Genomic DNA, 23906 nt, shown 5'->3' on the forward strand with positions numbered 1-23906 from the left:
TCTCGCCTGTCGCTGTCGTCCTCACTCCCGCTCGGTCCAATCGGGTCGCGCGCCCTCTCCGCCCGCCGCTCGTCACCTTGCCCCGTCAATCAAGGGCGGGGGAAATAATCGGGGAGGGCGGCTCGTCCTTCCCTCAAAACTATTGGCTTCCACCGACATCCATTAAGCGGGTCTAGACCAATTAGAGCGGTTGACGTCGCTATCCCCCTCGCTATTGGTCAACACGCCCATCCATCAACGACGAGGGGCAGCAGCCGGCGAGAGCGTTTTCTGGCCCCCCTTTCCCGCCAGCCCATTGGCCAAGACGCCCGTCCATCCCAGGCACCCGGCCAATCGAGAGGAAGAGCCCGCCCCCCACCCCGCGCTCCCCGCTCCCATTGGCCCGCCCGCCCGCCCGTCGCCACCGTCCGGCCAATGGCGGCGGGCGGGCTGGGCGTGGACGCTGCGCGCGCAGGCCGGGGCAGTGTTTGTGTGGAGAAAGGAGGAGGGCAGCGGCTCAAAATGGCGACCGAGCGGCTCCGGGCCCTGGTTCTGGCGGACTGAAGGGCGAGCGGCGAGCGGGGCCTGCGACTAGCGACCGGCGACCAGCGACCAGCGACCAGCGTCACGCCGGCCGCGGGCCAGGGGGAGGGTCCGATTCGTCCGCGGAAGGCGCCACCTCCTTCCCCCTCCCGGGGGTCCTGAGACAGTTCGGCGCAGGAGCCTGGGCCTGGGGGGGGGGGAAAAGAGACTGACTTAACAACCCGGGCCGGGGAGGGGGACGCTGCAGTTAACCCGGGATAGGGGCCTGGGAACAGGGGTCTGACTAACCCGGGATAGGGGCCTGGGAACAGGGGTCTGACTAACCCGGGATAGGAGCCTGGGCCTGGGAACAGGGGTCTGACTAACCCGGGATAGGGGCCTGGGAACAGGGGTCTGACTAACCCGGGATAGGGGCCTGGGCCTGGGAACAGGGGTCTGACTAACCCGGGATAGGAGCCTGGGCCTGGGAACAGGGGTCTGACTAACCCGGGATAGGAGCCTGGGAACAGGGGTCTGACTAACCCGGGATAGGAGCCTGGGAACAGGGGTCTGACTAACCCGGGATAGGAGCCTGGGCCTGGGAACAGGGGTCTGACTAACCCGGGATAGGAGCCTGGGAACAGGGGTCTGACTAACCCGGGATAGGAGCCTGGGAACAGGGGTCTGACTAACCCGGGATAGGAGCCTGGGCCTGGGAACAGGGGTCTGACTAACCCGGGATAGGAGCCTGGGAACAGGGGTCTGACTAACCCGGGATAGGAGCCTGGGCCTGGGAACAGGGGTCTGACTAACCCGGGATAGGAGCCTGGGCCTGGGAACAGGGGTCTGACTAACCCGGGATAAGGGCCTGGGAACAGGGGTCTGACTAACCCGGGATAAGGGCCTGGGAACAGGGGTCTGACTAACCCGGGATAGGAGCCTGGGAACAGGGGTCTGACTAACCCGGGATAGGGGCCTGGGAACAGGGGTCTGACTAACCCGGGATAAGGGCCTGGGAACAGGGGTCTGACTAACCCGGGATAGGGGCCTGGGAACAGGGGTCTGACTAACCCGGGATAGGGGCCTGGGAACAGGGGTCTGACTAACCCGGGATAAGGGCCTGGGAACAGGGTCTGACTAACCCGGGATAGGAGCCTGGGCCTGGGAACAGGGGTCTGACTAACCCGGGATAGGGGCCTGGGAACAGGGGTCTGACTAACCCGGGATAGGAGCCTGGGCCTGGGAACAGGGGTCTGACTAACCCGGGATAAGGGCCTGGGAACAGGGGTCTGACTAACCCGGGATAAGGGCCTGGGAGCAGGGGTCTGACTAACCCGGGATAGGGGCCTGGGCCTGGGAACAGGGGTCTGACTAACCCGGGATAGGAGCCTGGGCCTGGGAACAGGGGTCTGACTAACCCGGGATAGGAGCCTGGGCCTGGGAACAGGGGTCTGACTAACCCGGGATAGGAGCCTGGGAACAGGGGTCTGACTAACCCGGGATAGGAGCCTGGGAACAGGGGTCTGACTAACCCGGGATAGGGGCCTGGGAACAGGGGTCTGACTAACCCGGGATAGGGGCCTGGGAACAGGGGTCTGACTAACCCGGGATAAGGGCCTGGGAACAGGGGTCTGACTAACCCGGGATAGGAACCTGGGCCTGGGCGCAGTCTGTTTACATGAGTCTGGGACATTGCCGTTAACCTGCACACACTCTGATTAACCCAGACCCAGCACAAGTTTACCTGCTGCAAGGTCGGGAGCGGGGGGGAACGAGCTACCCCCAGATTGACTCGCAACCAGGTCTAGACCGAGGACAAGTCCGGGATAAGAGACCCGTTTCGACTTGGAAAGTCTCACTTGCAACAGAGGCCGCTTCGGTCCGCGTCGCTCTGATTTGTGGCCGCGGGAGGGGGGAGCCAAGTTGATACCGGGGATAGGCCTGGCAAAGCCGCTGACAGCCCGAGAAACCAAAAAGTCGAAGGAGAGGCGACAGGAGACAGCTGCGGTCGACGCGAGGGGATTACTTTGGTGAAGCACTGAGGAAGAACTTGTGCGAGCAGGTTTTCAACCGCCCAGAAATCAGAAGTGGCCACTTGAGAGCCAAGCTGCACGGTTTATGCTCAAAAAAGGCAGAGTGAAGCGAAACAGAAATCGGGTGTGTTATTATTCGCCGCTGCTGAAGAGACCGATTAAATCGATCGAGGGAGTGCGGGATTGTGTCTGAGACGTTGTGACAGCGTTATTCTTGGAGCAAGGGGGAATAACTAAACTTGCTCTGTATCCTTGGAGATAAGGGGCCACTGACACAACAGGGTTTGAAGCAGGAAGAAGATAGGATTTGGCAGCTGTAAGGGGAGGAGGAGGATTGACATCCCTCCCACCCCTCTAAGCAGGAGAGACAACCAACAGGGATGGAGCCGGAGGCTGAACCAGAATGTCGGAGCCGTAGGCTGGTGAGCAAAGGGGTTGGCGGGAAGTGGCTGTGGAATCTAAATGGAAGCGACTGAGTCTCTGTGGACAGAGCTATCCTTTCCCATTTTCTGTCACTGATCCCTAAACCCGCCCCACTGTCAATCCCTCTCCCTGTCATCTCTCTTACCTCCCCCGTCATCACTGCCAACCTCTCTGTCCATCACCTTCCCCACTTCCAATCCCTCTCCTTTACTGCTGACCCATCGCCTGTCACCTCCACTCCCGTCACTGCCAACCCCACCCCACTTCTTCACCTCCCCCACTGCCAATCCGTCTCCCTGTCACCTCTGACCCATCACCTGTCACCTCCCCACGTCACTGCCGATTCCTCTGTCACCTCCCCCAACGCTGAGGGTGCACCGCGCTGTTGGAGGGCGGGAGTCTGAGGGAGTGCCGCGCTGTCGAAGGGCGGGGGCTGAGGGAGCGCCATGCTGTCGGAGGGTGGGAGCACTATGCTCTGTGCTGAGGGGCGTCTGCATCTCAAGTAATCACCATTTCTAATAAGAGGCAACCTAACCACTGCTTCTCAGCAGTCAGTATTGTTCCAGTGGCAGAATCCCCACTGTCAACATCCTGGGCATTCCTGTTGACTAGAAACTCAACTGGACTCCTCACATAAACATAGAGGCTGCAACAGCAGATCAGAGGTGAGGAATATCACCATGTGGAACTCACCACCTTACTCTGCCAAGCCTGTCCACCATCTACAAGGCACAAGTCAGGAGGGTGAGGGAATACTCCCCACTTGCCCTAGATGGGGGCAGCTCCAACAACACTTGAGGAACCCTGCTTGATAGGCACCACATCTACAAACATCCCCTCCCTCCCCCACCAGCAGCAGCAGTAGTGTGTACCATCTACAAGATGTACTGTAAAAATTCCCAAATCTTTTTCGACAAAACTTTCCAAGCCCACAGCCACTTCCATCTAAGAGGGGAAGGGCAGCAGATACACGGGACCACCACTCCTTGCAAGTCCCCTCCGTGTCCCTCACCATTCCGACTTGGAAATATATCGCCGTTCCTTCAGTGGCACTGGGTCAGAATCCTGGAATTCCCTTCTTAACAGCACTGTGAGTGCCCTACATAATAGGGTGGTTTATAAAGCAGCTCACCATCCCAAGGGGCAACTCCTAGGTATAAATGTTAGCCTAGCCATCTATGCCCGCATCCTTGCATAAAGGTTTTCAAAGAAATTGGCCAGTTTCTTTGTCAAACGCCACAGATTTGAAAGGAGGAAGTAGTTTGTAAATTTGTTCATGCACCTCTCTCGTTCTGTCTCTTTCTCTCCCTTTTCTGTTTCTTTCTCTCTTCTCTCCCTTTCGCTTTTCCCATAGAATGGAATCCCGTAATGAAGATGTGTACCAGAATGTTACTAAGGTTATGTGGTTTCAGCGACACAGATTCAGGGTTTCCAGGGTTTGATCAAGTCATGGGCATCAGATCATAATTCATAGGAGCAGACCACTCTGTACCTCAGGATTTTGGGGTGGGTGAACTCTGTGAGGCATTTATTACCACGCAGAACAAAATTTTTAACACCTTGCCCCCTATTGCTGAATGCTGGAATTCCACCAAGACCTTTCTCTCCCTGTCCTCCAGCCTTCTCCTGTCTGTTTTTACCTGGTTTCTCCCTCTCTCCCTTCTCTTCTCCCCCCCCCCCCCCCCCCCCACTCAGACAGAATGTTAGAGTTGCAACCTTCCAGTCATAGCTGTTTACAGCATGAGAAAAGGCCCTTCAGCCCAACTTATCCATGCTGCCTAGTTTTCACAATATAAAGTAGTTCCATTTGTCTGTGTGTGCATCCCTGTCCCACCCATGTACCTGTTGAAATGTTTCTGAAATGATGAAATAGCACTCACTCCCACCACTGCCTCTAGCAGCCCGTTCCAGGCACTGTCAACCCTCTGTGTGAAAAACATTTTCTCCTATGCGCTCTCGTTTTAAATTCCCTTACCATGGGGGAAAAGCTGTCTGCTCTCTACATTATCTGTGCCTTATATCTTTATAAGGTTACCCATCAGTCTCCTCCACTCCAGGGGAAAGAGTCCCAGCCTCTCCTTATAACTGAAACCTTCCAGAGCAGGTATCATCCCAGTAAATCTTTTCTGCACTCTTTCTGGTTCAGTAATATCCTTTCTGTGGCAGGGTGACCAGAACTTCACTCCAAATGTGGCCTCACCAATGTCTGGCAGCACAATGACCCAACTCCTCCAATCAGTGCTATGACCAATGAAAGCAAGCATGCCGAAAGCAGCCTTCACCATCCTGTTGACCTGTAACTCCATTTTCAAGGAGCTATGAACCTGTACTGTTAGCTCACTTTAACAGTCCCCAGGGCCCACCCTCCCATTGACTGTGTAAGTCTTATGCTGGTGTGCTTTACCACAATGCAACAGCGTGGATTTCTCTAAATTAGACTCCATCTGCCATTCCTCAGCCCGTTGGCGCAGTTGATCAAGATCTCACTGCATTTCCAGATAACCTCCTTCACTCTCCACGACACCACCAATCTTGGTATCATCCACAAACCTCTTAACCATACCTCCTAAATTCTCGTCCAAATCATTTTTGTGAGCGATGAATAATCGTGGACTCAGCAGTGATCCCTATGGCGCTGTGCTGGTCACAGGCCTCTCGTCAACAAACCACTGTCTACCACCTTCTGCCTTCTCCTATCAAACCAATTCTGGATCCAATTGGCTAGCTCTCCACGAGATTAAACCTACCATATGTTACCTTGTCAAACGCCTTGCTAAAGTCCATGGACAATGTCTACTGCACTGCCCTCATCTTGGTTCTTGGTCACCCCTTCAAAAGAAGCTCATGAAATTTATGAGACATGATTTCCCATGTACAAAGCCATGCCGACTGTGCCCAATGAGTCCTTGCCTCTCCAACTGCCTGTAAATCCTGTCTCTCAGAATCCCTCAAAACTGTTTGGATTCCATAGTCCAATACCTGGTTTAGAGGAGATCTGGTTTCATATCAGGTAATACAGCTTTGGTTCCCACAAAGGTCACCTTTCCCCTTCTCCTAATCCTATCCCTCCATACCAACGATATATTGGCACTGAGGATTAGGACTGGGTGTATGCTGTTCAGTCCCTTAAACCTGTTTTGTCATTCGAGACCATGGCTGATGTAACCTGAACCCCACTTTCCAGTGCTCTCCCCTCCCTTCCCAATCAAAACTCGGTCTACTCTTTCAGACTAAAAGTAAACTGAAAATAAAGCTCCCTTATCCTCTCTTTAATCTAAATGTGAAATTAGCTGTATGCTTTTAACCTGAAAGTAAAACTGCCTTTACTCTTTCAAACTGAGAGTAAAGTTCCCTTGACACTGTCCCCATCAGACACTCCCAGGAAAATCTCTGTCCAACTGAGCTTTGACCTGCCTGCCCCCCCCCCCGCCGACTTCCCTCCCTCCGTGCTTCAGATTCAGAATTCCAAGCACTCCCCACACCGTCTGAGAAGCAATTCCACCTCTTATCTGTCTTAAATGGGAGACCCTTTATTTTTAAACTGTGCCCGCTTGTTCTAAACCCCTCCTCATATTCACCTTGTCCATCCTTTCCTCAGAGTCCGTGACGTTTCAGTAAAGATTACTGTTTTCTTGTGATTCAGGATACCCGGAGCCTCAATCTCAGTGTTCTAACATCAAAGAACAGACCCTTCAGTCCCACCCAAGCTTGCACCAACATATGATGCCGATCTAAACTTTTAAAAATTCTACCTCTACATAACCTGTATCCCTCTATTCCCTGCCTATTCATGTCTCTGTCAAGATGCTTCTTAAACATTGCTGCTGTGTCTGTGTCTACCACCTCCCCTGGCACTGTATTTCAGGCACCTACCACCCTTTTGTAAAAAAACAACGAACCTGCTCCCCCCCCCCCCCCCGTTTCAATGTTTACCTTAAACCTGTTTCCTGGTAATTAACATTTCTACCTGCCTATCCATTCTGTCCCTCGTAAGCTTGTGAACTTCTTTCCGATAGGCCCCTCCGTTCTGCTTTCCAAGTCCATGTAGGTAATATGGTGCCTTTTATGTTCTCCCCGTCAATGTGGCGAACCTCAAATTTGGGGTGGCCTGCTCTCTGAGCCTTGCTGTTCTGAAGGGGCTTGCCCTGGTAGCTTCCCCCGTCCCCAATACACACGCGCTCACTCGGATGAAGGATGGGGAGTGTGAGTCACAGGACAAAGGCTTAACCATTTTGGATTGAGCGCAGGACAGACATCACTTGTGATTGTTTATCTTTGAAATTCTTCACCGCCAAAACAATCTGACATCTTTCGATGCTACAAACGTGAATATATTTCAGGTTCAGAAGGGCCTTGTGCCTCAGGGGTTGTGTCTCTACCTCTGGCAGAGCGTTCTGGGTTCAAGGCTAGCTGGATTAGCCTTTCTGAATTGCCCTGGCATGTCCCGATGTGCAGGCTAGGTAGATTCGCCGTGGGAAATACAGGGTTAAGGGGAATAGGGTCAGGGGCTAGCTCTGGGTGGAATGCTCATCAGAGGGTCAGTGCTGACTTGATGGGCCAAATGGCCTCTTTCCACACTGTAGGCATTCTGTGCTTCAGTTCTACTTGTGTCAGAGCATACTTGAATATGTTGATTTTAAAAAAGACATCAACAGCCTCTCCCAGAGGATCAAGGAATGATGAGCAGGTGGAAAAAGGGGTCATGTGACAACAAAAAAGATACAGATGAGTTAGTGAGTTTTGAGAAGATTTGTAGCTCAGGTTGAGGTTGTGGATGTAGGTTAGCTCACTGAGCTGGAAGGTTGGTTTTCAGACGTTTCGTCACCATGCTAAGTAACATCTTCAGTGAGCCTCTGAATGAAGCACCGGTGGCATGGCCTGCTTTGTGTGTGAGTGAATGGGTGCCATTTACTGCCCCCTTGAGAAAAAGAACAGGGAATGACCTAGGAAATGATGATGCCATTTCCTGCGGTGACACCAACCCAAGGAGACTCCAGCATGTATGTAAAAAGCAGGCTATACCAGCGGTGCTTCACCAGAGGCTCACTAATAATGTTACCCAGTATGGTGATGAAACGTCTGAAAACGAACCTTCCAGCTCAGCGAGCTAACCTACATCCAAAATATATATGAGTTAACTGAGTGGGCAAAGATGTGGCATTGGCCATTTTGGTACAAAGAATTACTCTTAAAAAGCACCTTATCTAAATGATGAGAGTTTGCAGAGCTTTGTGCTAGAAGGATTTGGGTATCTCAGTGCCAGAACCCCAAAGGGTTAATCTATGGTTACAACAAGTAATTAGACAAGGTAAGTATGTCCTCATTTATCCTGAGGCGAATTGGACACAAAAAATAGAGAGGTTGTACTTGAGTTACGTAGCGAACTGATGAGACCACCGTTTTGGTCACCTTTATTTCGAGAATGGTCCAGAGAGTTTGGAAGCAAGGTTTTAGAATAAGTTGACCCCCCTTGTGAAGATTATAGGCTTGTGTCTGCTGGAGTTCGGAAGAGGAAGAGGTGACTTCATTACAACATTGGAGGTCTGAACAGAGTCGGAGTGGACAGGAAGCTTCTTTTCATGGGAAAATCTAGAATAAGGGGTCACTGTTTCAAAATCAGCTCACCCCTTCAATCTGAGATCAGGCTTTGCAGCTAACTTAATGAAATCGGAGTCCTTGAGTGTTTACAAGGCAGAGGAGGGGATAGACTTATCGTCATGGCGGTCTCCAGCATGGAAACAAGCCCTTCGGCCCAACCTGGGCTTGCTGCCCAGTTTTCACAACACTATCTAGTCCCATTTACCTGTGTTCGGTCCATCTCCCTGCATCCCTGTCCCATCCAGGTACCTGTCCAGATGTTTCTTAAATGATGAAATAGTACTGACTTCCAGCACTACCTCTAGCAGACCGTCCCAAACACTCAGTGCCCTCTGTGTGGAAGAAATTGTCCCCCTCGACCCTTTGTATCCCTCCCCTCTCAAGTCAAGTTTTAGACTCCCCTACCATGTGTGCTATCTATCCTACCCATGCCTGTCATGATTCTATAGACCTCCAAAAGGTCACTCCTCAAGTCTCCTGCACCTCAGCCTACCCAACCACTCGTTATAACTCGAGCCTTCCAGTCGCGGTAGCAACCTAGTGAATCTTTTCTGCACTCTTTTTCCCCAGTTCAATAATGTCCTCTTTATAGTAGGATGACCAGACCTGTATGCAGTACTCCACATGTGGCCTCACCGATATCCTGTACAGCTGTACTGTGTACACTCAGTACTCTGACCATCACTAGCATGCTGAAAGCCATCTTCACCACCCTGTCTATCTGACTCCACTTGCAAGGAGCTATGAACCTGTATCGTTGGGCCTCTTTGTTCTATAGCACACCCCAGGGCCCTACCGTTGACAGTGTGAGTTTGCTTTATCAAAATGCAGCAGCTTGCATTTATCTCAATTAGACTCCATCTGCCATTCCTCAGCCCACAGGCGCTGTTGATCAAGGTCTCACTGCGTTTCCAGATAACCTCCTTTCTGTCCATACCCCCACCAATCTTAGAGGTGTCTGCACCACGATCAACTGTCCTTCCTTAATTCTCATGCAAATTGTTTATATAATGATAGAGCCGATCGCTGTGGTACACCGCAGGTCACAGGCTTCCAGTACAAAAACCCAACCCTCGACCCACCCAGCCTATCTCTCCCGCTGGCAAGGCAGCTTTGTATCCAGTTGGCGAGCTCACCCTGGATCCCGTGAGATTTAACCTTACTCAATGACCTGCCGTTCCTGATGAGCAAGGCTGGGGGGGTGGGGGGTGAAAGGTAGATGGGAAAGTGGGTTGGATCAGTCACCTTTCAGCTGGGCAGCAGAGCAGGCTCAGTGGGCTGAATAGCCATCCTCTGCTGCTCGTGCCCATATGATCGTGATCTCTCGCCCTCCAGGGGCTTCACTGATGGGATTGAAAGGCTAGTTAGTGATGTGCTGGGTTGTGGGATGATCAGATTGGTCCTGATCTTACTAACTAGCAGCAGGGGCCCGAGGGACTGACCAGCTCCTGACTCCTCCGAATTGATCGGCTCCTGTACAAACAAAGCGCCAAAGATGAGGCAGCGTCCTAGTGAGGACTGTGAACCACATCAGCTTTCTGAGACTAGGCCCCGGTGTGGTGGGAAATTTTGTAGAATACAAAGGAATGCCCCTTGGTCTTCTCGTGGTAAATGCAGAAATGGTATTCCCCCTGGCAGTACGTCAGAACCAGGTGACATTCCCTTGGCACTGACCCGGATTGGGAGGAAGCAGGGGGCGCTTCCTGGGTGCTGACCCCTGGTGTGACGGGCAGTGTGCGGCATTCCCTCGGCGCTGGGCCCCGGTGTGACGGGCAGTGTGCGGCGTTCCCTCGGCGCTGGACCCCGAGTGACGGGCAGTGTGCGGCGTTCCCTCAGCGCTGGGCCCCGGTGTGACGGGCAGTGTGCGGTGCTCCCTCGGTGCTGGGCCCCGGTGTGACGGGCAGTGTGCGGTGCTCCCTCGGCGCTGTGCCCAGAGTGACGGGCAGTGTGCGGTGCACCCTCGGCGCTGTGCCCAGAGTGACGGGCAGTGTGCGGTGTTCCCTCGGCGCTGGACCCCGAGTGACGGGCAGTGTGCGGCATTCCCTCGGCGCTGGGCCCCGGTGTGACAGGCAGTGTGCGGCATTCCCTCGGCGCTGGGCCCCGTGTGTGACGGACAGTGTGCGGTGTTCCCTCGGCGCTGGGCCCCATGTGTGACGGGCAGTGTGCGGCATTCCCTCGGCGCTGGGCCCCAGAGTGACGGACAGTGTGCGGTGTTCCCTCGGCGCTGGGCCCCAGAGTGACGGGCAGTGTGCGGCGTTCCCTCGGCGCTGGGCCCCGGTGTGACAGGCAGTGTGCGGCATTCCCTCGTGGCTGGGCCCCGTGTGTGACGGGCAGTGTGCGGCATTCCCTCGGCGCTGGGCCCCAGAGTGACGGGCAGTGTGCGGTGTTCCCTCGGCGCTGGGCCCCGTGTGTGACGGGCAGTGTGCGGTGTTCCCTTGGCGCTGGGCCCCAGAGTGACGGGCAGTGTGCGGCGTTCCCTCGGCGCTGGGCCCCGGTGTGACGGGCAGTGTGCGGCGTTCCCTAGGCGCTGGGCCCCGTGTGTGACGGGCAGTGTGCGGTGTTCCCTCGGCGCTGGGCCCCGGTGTGACGGGCAGTGTGCGGCGTTCCCTCGGCGCTGGGCCCCGGTGTGACGGGCAGTGTGCGGTGTTCCCTCGGCGCTGGGCCCCGGTGTGACGGGCAGTGTGCGGCATTCCCTCGGCGCTGGGCCCCAGAGTGACGGGCAGTGTGCGGTGTTCCCTCGGCGCTGGGCCCCGTGTGTGACGGGCAGTGTGCGGTGTTCCCTTGGTGCTGGGCCCCAGAGTGACGGGCAGTGTGCGGCGTTCCCTCGGCGCTGGGCCCCGGTGTGACGGGCAGTGTGCGGTGTTCCCTCGGCACTGGGCCCCGGTGTGACGGGCAGTGTGCGGTGTTCCCTCGGCGCTGGCCCCGAGTGACGGCCAGTGTGCGGTGCTCCCTCGGCGCTGGGCCCCGGTGTGACGGGCAGTGTGCGGTGTTCCCTCGGCGCTGGGCCCCGGTGTGACGGGCAGTGTGCGGTGTTCCCTCGGCGCTGGGCCCCGTGTGTGACGGGCAGTGTGCGGTGTTCCCTTGGTGCTGGGCCCCAGAGTGACGGGCAGTGTGCGGTGTTCCCTCGGCGCTGGGCCCCCCGAGTGACGGGCAGTGTGCGGTGTTCCCTCGGCGCTGGGCCCCGGTGTGACGGGCAGTGTGCAGTGTTCCCTCGGCGCTGGCCCCGAGTGACGGGCAGTGTGCGGTGCTCCCTCGGTGCTGGGCCCCGGTGTGACGGGCAGTGTGCGGTGTTCCCTCGGCGCTGGGCCCAGAGTGACGGGCAGTGTGCGGTGCTCCCTGGTTCTGGGCCCCAGAGTGACGGGCAATGTGCGGTGTTCTCTCGGGGCTGGGCCCCAGAGTGACGGACAGTGTGCGGCGTTCCCTCGTGGCTGGGCCCCGTGTGTGACGGGCAGTGTGCGGCATTCCCTCGGCGCTGGGCCCCAGAGTGACGGGCAGTGTGCGGTGTTCCCTTGGCGCTGGGCCCCAGAGTGACGGGCAGTGTGCGGCGTTCCCTCGGCGCTGGGCCCCGGTGTGACGGGCAGTGTGCGGCGTTCCCTAGGCGCTGGGCCCCGTGTGTGACGGGCAGTGTGCGGTGTTCCCTCGGCGCTGGGCCCCGGTGTGACGGGCAGTGTGCGGCGTTCCCTCGGCGCTGGGCCCCGGTGTGACGGGCAGTGTGCGGCGTTCCCTCGGCGCTGGGCCCCGGTGTGAGGGGCAGTGTGCGGCGTTCCCTCGGCGCTGGGCCCCGGTGTGAGGGGCAGTGTGCGGCGTTCCCTCGGCGCTGGGCCCCAGAGTGACGGGCAGTGTGCGGTGTTCCCTCGGCGCTGGGCCCCGTGTGTGACGGGCAGTGTGCGGTGTTCCCTTGGTGCTGGGCCCCAGAGTGACGGGCAGTGTGCGGCGTTCCCTCGGCGCTGGGCCCCGGTGTGACGGGCAGTGTGCGGTGTTCCCTCGGCACTGGGCCCCGGTGTGACGGGCAGTGTGCGGTGTTCCCTCGGCGCTGGCCCCGAGTGACGGCCAGTGTGCGGTGCTCCCTCGGCGCTGGGCCCCGGTGTGACGGGCAGTGTGCGGTGTTCCCTCGGCGCTGGGCCCCGGTGTGACGGGCAGTGTGCGGTGTTCCCTCGGCGCTGGGCCCCGTGTGTGACGGGCAGTGTGCGGTGTTCCCTTGGTGCTGGGCCCCAGAGTGACGGGCAGTGTGCGGTGTTCCCTCGGCGCTGGGCCCCCCGAGTGACGGGCAGTGTGCGGTGTTCCCTCGGCGCTGGGCCCCCCGAGTGACGGGCAGTGTGCAGTGTTCCCTCGGCGCTGGCCCCGAGTGACGGGCAGTGTGCGGTGCTCCCTCGGTGCTGGGCCCCGGTGTGACGGGCAGTGTGCGGCGTTCCCTCGGCGCTGGGCCCCGGTGTGACGGGCAGTGTGCGGCGTTCCCTCGGCGCTGGGCCCCGGTGTGACGGGCAGTGTGCGGCGTTCCCTCGGCGCTGGGCCCCGGTGTGAGGGGCAGTGTGCGGTGTTCCCTTGGTGCTGGGCCCCAGAGTGACGGGCAGTGTGCGGCGTTCCCTCGGCGCTGGGCCCCGGTGTGACGGGCAGTGTGCGGTGTTCCCTCGGCACTGGGCCCCGGTGTGACGGGCAGTGTGCGGTGTTCCCTCGGCGCTGGCCCCGAGTGACGGCCAGTGTGCGGTGCTCCCTCGGCGCTGGGCCCCGGTGTGACGGGCAGTGTGCGGTGTTCCCTCGGCGCTGGGCCCCGGTGTGACGGGCAGTGTGCGGTGTTCCCTCGGCGCTGGGCCCCGTGTGTGACGGGCAGTGTGCGGTGTTCCCTTGGTGCTGGGCCCCAGAGTGACGGGCAGTGTGCGGTGTTCCCTCGGCGCTGGGCCCCCCGAGTGACGGGCAGTGTGCGGTGTTCCCTCGGCGCTGGGCCCCCCGAGTGACGGGCAGTGTGCAGTGTTCCCTCGGCGCTGGCCCCGAGTGACGGGCAGTGTGCGGTGCTCCCTCGGTGCTGGGCCCCGGTGTGACGGGCAGTGTGCGGTGTTCCCTCGGCGCTGGGCCCAGAGTGACGTGCAGTGTGCGGTGCTCCCTGGTTCTGGGCCCCAGAGTGACGGGCAATGTGCGGTGTTCTCTCGGGGCTGGGCCCCGTGTGTGACGAGCAGTGTGCGGCTCTCCCTCGGCGTTGGGCCCCGAGTGACGGGCAGTGTGCGGTGTTCCCTCGGCGCTGGGCCCCGAGTGACGGGCAGTGTGCGGTGTTCCCTCGGCGCTGGGCCCCGAGTGACGGGCAGTGTGCGGTGCTCCCTCGGCGCTGGGCCCCGAGTGACGGGCAGTGTGCGGTGCTCCCTCGGCGCTGTGCCCAGAGTGACGGGCAGTGTGCGGCGTTCCCTCGGCGCTGGGCCCCGGTGTGACGGGCAGTGTGCGGTGTTCCCTCGGCACTGGGCCCCGGTGTGACGGGCAGTGTGCGGTGTTCCCTCGGCGCTGGGCCCAGAGTGACGGGCAGTGTGCGGTGTTCCCTCGGCGCTGGGCCCAGAGTGACGGGCAGTGTGCGGTGTTCCCTCGGCGCTGGGCCCAGAGTGACGGGCAGTGTGCGGTGTTTCCTCGGCGCTGGGTTCCGAGTGACGGGCTGTGTGCGGTGTTCCCTCGGTGCTGCGCCCAGAGTGACGGGCAGTGTGCGGTGTTCCCTGGTTCTGGGCCCCAGAGTGACGGGCAATGTGCGGTGTTGTCTCGGGGCTGGGCCCCGTGTGTGAAGGGCAGTGTGCGGCTCTCCCTCGGCGCTGGGCCCAGAGTGACGGGCAGTGTGCGGTGTTCCCTCGGCGCTGGGCCCAGAGTGACGGGCAGTGTGCGGTGCTCCCTCGGCGCTGGGCCCCGGTGTGACGGGCAGTGTGCGGTGTTCCCTCGGCGCTGGGCCCCGGTGTGACGGGCAGTGTGCGGTGTTCCCTCGGCGCTGGGCCCAGAGTGACGGGCAGTGTGCGGTGTTCCCTCGGCGCTGGGCCCAGAGTGACGGGCAGTGTGCGGTGCTCCCTCGGCACTGTGCCCAGAGTGACGGGCAGTGTGCGGTGTTCCCTCGGCACTGTGCCCAGAGTGACGGGCAGTGTGCGGTGTTCCCTCGGCGCTGGGCCCCGGTGTGACGGGCAGTGTGCGGTGTTCCCTCGGCGCTGGGCCCCGGTGTGACGGGCAGTGTGCGGTGTTCCCTCGGCGCTGGGCCCCGGTGTGACGGGCAGTGTGCGGTGTTCCCTCGGCGCTGGGCCCCGGTGTGACGGGCAGTGTGCGGAGTTCCCTCGGCGCTGGGCCCCGGTGTGACGGGCAGTGTGCGGTGTTCCCTCGGCGCTGGGCCCCGGTGTGACGGGCAGTGTGCGGTGTTCCCTCGGCGCTGGCCCCAGAGTGACGGGCAGTGTGCGGTGTTCCCTCGGCGCTGGCCCCAGAGTGACGGGCAGTGTGCGGTGTTCCCTCGGCGCTGGGCCCCAGAGTGACGGGCAGTGTGCGGTGTTCCCTCTGCGCTGGGCCCCAGAGTGACGGGCAGTGTGCGGTGTTCCCTCGGCGCTGGGCCCCGGTGTGACGGGCAGTGTGCGGTGTTCCCTCGGCGCTGGGCCCCAGAGTGACGGGCAGTGTGCGGTGTTCCCTCTGCGCTGGGCCCAGAGTGTGCTCCTCGCAGTGCACTGTGCTCCTCGTCACTGTCTCTGTGGTGATCTCCTTGGCTGTAACCATCCCTGACACCCCCTCGATCACCCACCCCACTGTTTGACCATCTGCCTGCCTGTGTGACTCCCTCCCTCCTTCCTGACTGTCCCTTGCTCTCTGCCTGTCTGTCTCCCTCCCTTTGCCCCACAGCGAGCCAGCTCCTGACTTCTGTCTCTCTCTCTCTCTTTCAGCGCGCTGTTACCAGGCGTCGCTATGAGGACGATGGCATATCTGACGATGAGATCGAGGGGAAGAGGACGTTTGACCTGGAGGAGAAACTGGAAAGCAGCATGTATAGTGCGAGTTTTGTTCGGTTTATGGAAGGGAAAGGTGAGCTGTTCCCAGCCTGCTGCCGGCTCTCTGCTCCGCCCTGTCACACGGGACCCCCTGACCCCTCACTGATTTACCCTCCCTCTTTGTTTCTGCTGTTGTCACTCCGTCCAGCACCAGCCCCTCCCCTTACACTCTGTCTCCCCAGCCCTGGATCCCACAGTACCCTCAGGCTTGCCCAGCGGAAGCAGAGTGCGGTTCTGTGGCAGGAAGCAGCTGGCACTGATCACGTCCAGGAAGCTGCTCACTTCCTGTCATGCCTGCCTGCCTCTCCCATCTGTCAGGCGATCATACAGAAGACTGTGTGCAGTCCCCAAGTATCGAGCCCACGCTGGCACTCAGTGGTAGCAGCAGTGTGTACCATCTCACCTGGTTATGAATGGATGGGGGCAGCTCCCACACCGTCCAGGCATAAAACAGCTTCTCCCCTCCACCACCCCCCCCCCCCCCACCCCCGATTGGGACCACCCCCACAAACATCCCCTCACTACCCCCCCACCGACGCTCAGTAACAGCAGTGTTGTACCTGCTACAAGATGCCCTGCAGGATCTCACCGAAGACCCTCAGGCAGCACCTTCCAAACCCACGGCCCCTTCCACCCAGAAGGACAAGGGGCAGCAGATACATGGGAACACCCCCATCCCCACCCCCCTGCAAGTTCCCCTCCGAGCCCCTCACTCGGAAATCTCTCTCCGTTCCTTCCTGGGTCAGAATCCTGGAATTCCCTCCCTCAGGGACGCTGTGGGTCTACCCTACAGCACGTGGTTCAGGAAGGTAGCTCACCCCCACACTCTCAAGGAGGGGAGGCAGCGACTGGGGACAGTGCAGTAAATATTGGGCCCAGCCAGGGCGACCCACATCAGATGGCTGAATTTAACAAAGGTGTACTATCATTTGGAAAGGCATGGTAACTCCGTGGTTAGCACTGCTGCCTCTCAGTACCAGGAACCCGGGTTCGATTCCAACCTCTGGAGTCTGTCTGTGTGGAGTTTGCACATTCTCCCCGTCTCTGTGTGGGTTTCCTCCGGGTGCTCCAGTGTCTTCCCACAATCTGAAGATGTGCAGGTCAGGGTGGATTGGCCATGATAAATTGCCCATCGCGTTAGGTGCATTTGTCAGGGGGAAATGTGTCTGGGTGGGTTACTCTTGGGAGGGTCAGTGGGGCCTTGGTGGGCCAAAGGGCCTGTTTCCACACTCTGGGGGAGTATGGTCTAGTCTAATTTGTCTGATTGCCATCGTCCAATCATTGAGGGAATTGCCAATGCTTCTGTGCCCTCAGGTTACCACCTGACCCTGCTGAGCGTCCTGTGTTAACCTTGTCCCCTTCTGCTACCCCCGTAGATTTCACTTTCCAGTATGTCCAACGGGATGGTCTGCGATGTCCGCTCATTTTCAAGAAGAAAGATGGCCTTGGAATCAAGTGAGTGTGTGGGGATTGGGCGGGGGGGGTGTTGGAGTGGCTGACGCCATTCACCCAATTGCCTGCCCCCACTCCCACCCAGCGCAACTATCTCACCTCCCCATTCCTCACCTTCAGGAAGTATCCCTTGGGAATGTGCGGAAGGTGTTTTCCCAGAAGGTTTCCAGGGATGAGGAACTTGCAGACTCTGGAAGGATCCTCCATTGAGCAGGGAAGGGGCGGGGGGAGATTGAATTGAGGCGTTCACTATCGTGAGGGGAATTTCCCTCGAGTTAATTCAGCAGGACCGAAGAACCCAGATTGAAGGGATTTGGGGAAAGGTCCAGAGTCGGTGGGGAGGGGTGGGATGGGGGGAATTGGGGACACAGTGCACTACTGTGACCTGGAAGGTGCTGCCTGAGAGGGAGATGCTTCAATAAGTATCCCCAGGAGGGGGCTTTACAGACAATCTCGCAGAGTGGGGGAAGGTTTACAGGGAGGGGAACAGAGGGTGGGACATCAGTGAGATTGGCCGGAGCTCATTCAGAGAGCTGGGCCAGACTCCATGTCTGGTTCAGAAACTGCCTGATTTAATTCTGTTTCCCTTGTGCAGAATGCCAGAGCCCGGGTTCAGTGTCAATGACGTGAAAATGTTTGTAGGTGAGTATGTTGTAACCACTGCAGTGAGTTCCTCTTTACGAGCTCACGGATTGGCATTGGGGATTCCTTTGTTCCATTATCAAGTTGTTTTCAAAGAATTGATGGCGATAGGGAGGGGGAGTAGGGGCCAGAGGGGGTTACAGAGATAGGGAGGGGGTGTAGGGGCTGGAGGGGGTTACAGAGATAGGGAGGGGCCAGAGGGGGTTACAGAGATAGGGAGGGGCTGGAGGGGGTTACAGAGATAGGGAGGAGGTGTAGGGGCTGGAGGGGGTTACAGAGATAGGGAGGGAGTGGAGGGGCCGGAGGGGGTTACAGAGATAGGGAGGGGGGTGTAGGGGCTGGAGGGGGTTACAGAGATAGGGAGGGGGTGTAGGGGCCGGAGGGGGTTACAGAGATAGGGAGGGGGTGTCAGGGCTGGAGGGGGTTACAGAGATAGGGAGGGGGTTGTAGGGGCCGGAGGGGGTTACAGAGATAGGGAGGGGGTGTCAGGGCTGGAGGGGGTTACAGAGATAGGGAGGGGGTGTAGGGGCTGGAGAGGGTTACAGAGATAGGGAAGGGGTGGAGGGGGTTACAGAGATAGGGAGGGGGTGGAGGGGCTGGAGGGGGTTACAGAGATAGGGAGGAGGTGTAGGGGCCGGAGGGGGTTACAGAGATAGGGAGGGGGGTGTAGGGGCCGGAGGGGGTTACAGAGATAGGGAGGGAGTGGAGGGGCCGGAGGGGGTTACAGAGATAGGGAGGGGGGTGTAGGGGCCGGAGGGGGTTACAGAGATAGGGAGGGAGTGGAGGGGCCGGAGGGGGTTACAGAGATAGGGAGGGGGTGTAGGGGCCGGAGGGGGTTACAGAGATAGGGAGGGGGGTGTAGGGGCTGGAGGGGGTTACAGAGATAGGGAGGGGGGTGTAGGGGCTGGAGGGGGTTACAGAGATAGGGAGGGGGGTGTAGGGGCTGGAGGGGGTTACAGAGATAGGGAGGGGGTGTAGGGGCTGGAGGGGGTTACAGAGATAGGGAGGGGGTGTAGGGGCTGGAGGGGGTTACAGAGATAGGGAGGGGGTGTAGGGGCTGGAGGGGGTTACAGAGATAGGGAGGGGGTGTAGGGGTGAGGGGGGTTACAGAGATAGGGAGGGGGTGACAGGGATAGGGAGGGGGTGGAGGGGCCGGAGGGGGTGACGGGGATAGGGAGGGGGTGGAGGGGCTGGAGGGGATTACAGAGATAGGGAGGGGGTGTAGGGGTGAGGGGGGTTACAGAGATAGGGAGGGGGTGACAGGGATAGGGAGGGGGTGACAGGGATAGGGAGGGGGTGACGGGGCCGGAGGGGGTGACGGGGATAGGGAGGGGGTGGAGGGGCCGGAGGGGGTGACAGGGATAGGGAGGGGGTGGAGGGGCCGGAGGGGGTGTCGGGGTTGAGAGGGGGTTACAATGTTACTCGCTGTCTCCGTGAGTCCTTGCCCCATCCCCTGCCACCCAGCCCCTGTCTGCCATCTCCAGTCGGTGTTTGGGTAACCTGTCAGTGAAGGGGGATCAGGGGTGATGTCGCTCTGCTTCTTGTGTGGGTGGTCTGCCTGCCATTCTCTATCCCCACAGTCGTTGTGTCACCTCCAGAGTGATCTCCTCCTGTTTGATATTGTTGCAGGGAGTCGCAGGATGGTGGATGTGATGGATGTTAATACCCAGAAAGGCATAGAGATGACGATGGCGCAGTGGGTGAAGTACTATGAGACACCAGCTGCTGAGAGGGAGAAGCTCTACAATGTCATCAGCCTGGAGTTCAGCCACACCAAGCTCGAGAATATTGTCCAGCGTCCTGCAACGGTACCTGACTGACTGAGTATGCTGGCACTGGTCAGCACGGGGCCCAGGGAGCAAGGCCTGTCCACAGGGTGACCCTCCCTATGGTCAGCACGGGGCCCAGGGAGCAAGGCCTCCTCACGGAGTGACCCTCCCTATGGTCAGCACGGGGCCCAGGGAACAAGGCCCCCTCACGGAGTGACCCTCCCTATGGTCAGCACGGGGCCCAGGGATCAAGGCCGCCACACAGGGTGACCCTCCCTATGGTCAGCACGGGGCCCAGGGAACAAGGCCTCCTCATGGAGTGACCCTCCCTATGGTCAGCACGGGGCCCAGGGAACAAGGCCTCCTCACGGAGTGACCCTCCCTATGGTCAGCACGGGGCCCAGGGAACAAGGCCCCCTCACGGAGTGACCCTCCCTATGGTCAGCACAGGGCCCAGGGAACAAGGCCTCCTCACAGGGTGACCCTCCCTATGGGTCAGCACAGGGCCCAGGGAACAAGGCCCCCTCACGGAGTGACCCTCCCTATGGTCAGCACGGGGCCCAGGGAACAAGGCCTCCTCACAGGGTAACCCTCCCTATGGTCAGCATGGGGCCCAGGGAGCAAGGCCCCCTCACGGAGTGACCCTCCCTATGGTCAGCACAGGGCCCAGGGAACAAGGTCTCCTCACGGAGTGACCCTCCCTATGGTCAGCACGGGGCCCAGGGAACAAGGCCTCCTCACGGAGTGACCCTCCCTATGGTCAGCACGGTGCCCAGGGAACAAGGCCTCCTCACGGAGTGACCCTCCCTATGGTCAGCACGGGGCCCAGGGAACAGGGCCCCCCTCACGGAGTGACCCTCCCTATGGTCAGCACGGGGCCCAGGGAGCAAGGCCCCCTCACAGGGTGACCCTCCCTATGGTCAGCACGGGGCCCAGGGAACAAGGCCCCCTCACGGAGTGACCCTCCCTATGGTCAGCACGGGGCCCAGGGAACAAGGCCTCCTCACGGAGTGACCCTCCCTATGGTCAGCACGGGGCCCAGGGAACAAGGCCCCCTCACGGAGTGACCCTCCCTATGGTCAGCACGGGGCCCAGGGAGCAAGGCCCCCTCACAGGGTGACCCTCCCTATGGTCAGCACGGGGCCTAGGGAACAAGGCCCCCTCACGGGGTGACCCTCCCTATGGTCAGCACGGGGCCCAGGGAACAAGGCCCCCTCACGGAGTGACGCTCCCTATGGTCAGCACGGGGCCCAGGGAACAAGGCCCCCTCACGGAGTGACCCTCCCTATGGTCAGCACGGAGCCCAGGGAACAAGGCCCCCTCACGGAGTGACCCTCCCTATGGTCAGCACGGGGCCCAGGGAACAAGGCCCCCTCACAGGGTGACCCTCCCTATGGTCAGCACGGGGCCCAGGGAACAAGGCCTGTCCACAGGGTGACCCTCCCTATGGTCAGCACAGGGCCCAGGGAGCAAGGCCCCCTCACAGGGTGACCCTCCCTATGGTCAGCACGGGGCCCAGGGAGCAAGGCCCCCTCACAGGGTGACCCTCCCTATGGTCAGCACGGGGCCCAGGGAGCAAGGCCCCCTCACGGAGTGACCCTCCCTATGGTCAGCACAGGGCCCAGGGAACAAGGCCTCCTCACGGAGTGACCCTCCCTATGGTCAGCACGGGGCCCAGGGAGCAAGGCCCCCTCACAGGGTGACCCTCCCTTTGGTCAGCATGGGGCCCAGGGAACAAGGCCTCCTCACGGAGTGACCCTCCCTGTGGTCAGCACGGTGCCCAGGGAACAAGGCCCCCTCACGGAGTGACCCTCCCTATGGTCAGCACGGGGCCCAGGGAACAAGGCCCCCTCACGGAGTGACCCTCCCTATGGTCAGCACGGGGCCCAGGGAACAAGGCCTCCTCACGGAGTGACCCTCCCTATGGTCAGCACGGGGCCCAGGGAGCAAGGCCTGTCCACAGGGTGACCCTCCCTATGGTCAGCACGGGGCCCAGGGAGCAAGGCCCCCTCACGGAGTGACCCTCCATATGGTCAGCACGGGGCCCAGGGAGCAAGGCCCCCTCACAGGGTGACCCTCCCTATGGTCAGCACGGGGCCTAGGGAACAAGGCCCCCTCACGGGGTGACCCTCCCTATGGTCAGCACGGGGCCCAGGGAACAAGGCCTCCTCACGGAGTGACCCTCCCTATGGTCAGCACGGAGCCCAGGGAACAAGGCCCCCTCACGGAGTGACCCTCCCTATGGTCAGCACGGGGCCCAGGGAACAAGGCCCCCTCACAGGGTGACCCTCCCTATGGTCAGCACGGGGCCCAGGGAACAAGGCCTGTCCACAGGGTGACCCTCCCTATGGTCAGCACGGGGCCCAGGGAGCAAGGCTCCCTCACAGGGTGACCCTCCCTATGGTCAGCACGGGGCCCAGGGAACAAGGCCCCCTCACGGAGTGACCCTCCCTATGGTCAGCACGGGGCCCAGGGAACAAGGCCCCCTCACGGAGTGACCCTCCCTATGGTCAGCACGGGGCCCAGGGAACAAGGCCCCCTCACGGAGTGACCCTCCCTATGGTCAGCACGGGGCCCAGGGAGCAAGGCCTGTCCACAGGGTGACCCTCCCTATGGTCAGCACGGGGCCCAGGGAGCAAGGCCTCCTCACGGAGTGACCCTCCCTATGGTCAGCACGGGGCCCAGGGAACAAGGCCCCCTCACGGAGTGACCCTCCCTATGGTCAGCACGGGGCCCAGGGATCAAGGCCGCCACACAGGGTGACCCTCCCTATGGTCAGCACGGGGCCCAGGGAACAAGGCCTCCTCACGGAGTGACCCTCCCTGTGGTCAGCACGGTGCCCAGGGAACAAGGCCCCCTCACGGAGTGACCCTCCCTATGGTCAGCACGGGGTCCAGGGAACAAGGCCCCCTCACGGGGTGACCCTCCCTATGGTCAGCACGGGGCCCAGGGAACAAGGCCTCCTCACAGGTGACCCTCCCTATGGGTCAGCACAGGGCCCAGGGAACAAGGCCCCCTCACGGAGTGACCCTCCATATGGTCAGCACGGGGCCCAGGGAACAAGGCCTCCTCACAGGGTAACCCTCCCTATGGTCAGCACGGGGCCCAGGGAGCAAGGCCCCCTCACAGGGTGACCCTCCCTATGGTCAGCACAGGGCCCAGGGAACAAGGCCTCCTCACGGAGTGACCCTCCCTATGGTCAGCACGGGGCCCAGGGAACGAGGCCTCCTCACGGAGTGACCCTCCCCTATGGTCAGCACGGTGCCCAGGGAACAAGGCCCCCTCACGGAGTGACCCTCCCTATGGTCAGCACGGGGCCCAGGGATCAAGGCCCCCTCACGGAGTGACCCTCCCTATGGTCAGCACGGGGCCCAGGGAGCAAGGCCCCCCTCACAGGGTGACCCTCCCCTATGGTCAGCACGGGGCCCAGGGAACAAGGCCCCCTCACGGAGTGACCCTCCCTATGGTCAGCACGGGGCCCAGGGAGCAAGGCCCCCTCACAGGGTGACCCTCCCTATGGTCAGCACGGGGCCCAGGGAACAAGGCCCCCTCACAGGGTGACCCTCCCTACGGTCAGCACGGGGCCCAGGGAACAAGGCCTCCTCACGGAGTGACCCTCCCTATGGGTCAGCACAGGGCCCAGGGAACAAGGCCCCCTCACGGAGTGACCCTCCCTATGGTCAGCACGGGGCCCAGGGAACAAGGCCTCCTCACAGGGTGACCCTCCCTATGGGTCAGCACAGGGCCCAGGGAACAAGGCCCCCTCACGGAGTGACCCTCCATATGGTCAGCACGGGGCCCAGGGAACAAGGCCTCCTCACAGGGTAACCCTCCCTATGGTCAGCACGGGGCCCAGGGAGCAAAGCCCCCTCACAGGGTGACCCTCCCTATGGTCAGCACAGGGCCCAGGGAACAAGGCCCCCTCACGGGGTGACCCTCCCTATGGTCAGCACGGGGCCCAGGGAACAAGGCCCCCTCACGGAGTGACCCTCCCTATGGTCAGCACGGGGCCCAGGGAACAAGGCCCCCTCACAGGGTGACCCTCCCTATGGTCAGCACGGGGCCCAGGGAACAAGGCCCCCTCACGGGGTGACCCTCCCTTTGGTCAGCACGGGGCCCAGGGAACAAGGCCTCCTCACGGAGTGACCCTCCCTATGGTCAGCACGGGGCCCAGGGAACAAGGCCTCCTCACGGAGTGACCCTCCCTGTGGTCAGCACGGTGCCCAGGGAACAAGGCCCCCTCACGGAGTGACCCTCCCTATGGTCAGCACGGGGCCCAGGGAACAAGGCCCCCTCACGGAGTGACCCTCCCTATGGTCAGCACGGGGCCCAGGGAGCAAGGCCCCCTCACAGGGTGACCCTCCCTATGGTCAGCACGGGGCCCAGGGAACAAGGCCTCCTCACGGAGTGACCCTCCCTATGGTCAGCACGGGGCCCAGGGAACAAGGCCCCCTCACAGGGTGACCCTCCCTATGGTCAGCACGGGGCCCAGGGAACAAGGCCCC

General features: G+C 60.4%; 1 protein-coding gene across 1 annotated transcript; it reads left to right on the forward strand.

Moving 5' to 3' along the window:
* The first annotated feature begins 473 nt into the window (after positions 1–473).
* On the forward strand, positions 474–19452 carry kdm2aa (lysine (K)-specific demethylase 2Aa). The gene is made up of 5 exons (XM_072564572.1): positions 474–2956; positions 15434–15572; positions 16915–16993; positions 17586–17632; positions 19262–19452. The coding sequence occupies exons 1-5, from the start codon at positions 2915–2917 to the stop codon at positions 19450–19452; spliced, it is 498 nt and encodes a 165-aa protein (XP_072420673.1). The 5' UTR covers positions 474–2914.
* Positions 19453–23906: the final 4454 nt, after the last annotated feature.

Source organism: Chiloscyllium punctatum, chromosome 47, assembly GCF_047496795.1.
Source record: "Chiloscyllium punctatum isolate Juve2018m chromosome 47, sChiPun1.3, whole genome shotgun sequence".
Lineage (NCBI taxonomy): Eukaryota > Metazoa > Chordata > Chondrichthyes > Orectolobiformes > Hemiscylliidae > Chiloscyllium > Chiloscyllium punctatum.

Coding starts and splice junctions, on each gene's coding strand:
- kdm2aa (XM_072564572.1), top strand. CDS start 2,915: ATGGAGCCGGAGGCTGAACCAGAATGTCGGAGCCGTAGGCTG. Junction 2,957..15,433: donor AATGTCGGAGCCGTAGGCTG/GTGAGCAAAGGG, acceptor TCTCTCTTTCAG/CGCGCTGTTACCAGGCGTCG. Junction 16,994..17,585: donor AAAGATGGCCTTGGAATCAA/GTGAGTGTGTGG, acceptor TCCCTTGTGCAG/AATGCCAGAGCCCGGGTTCA.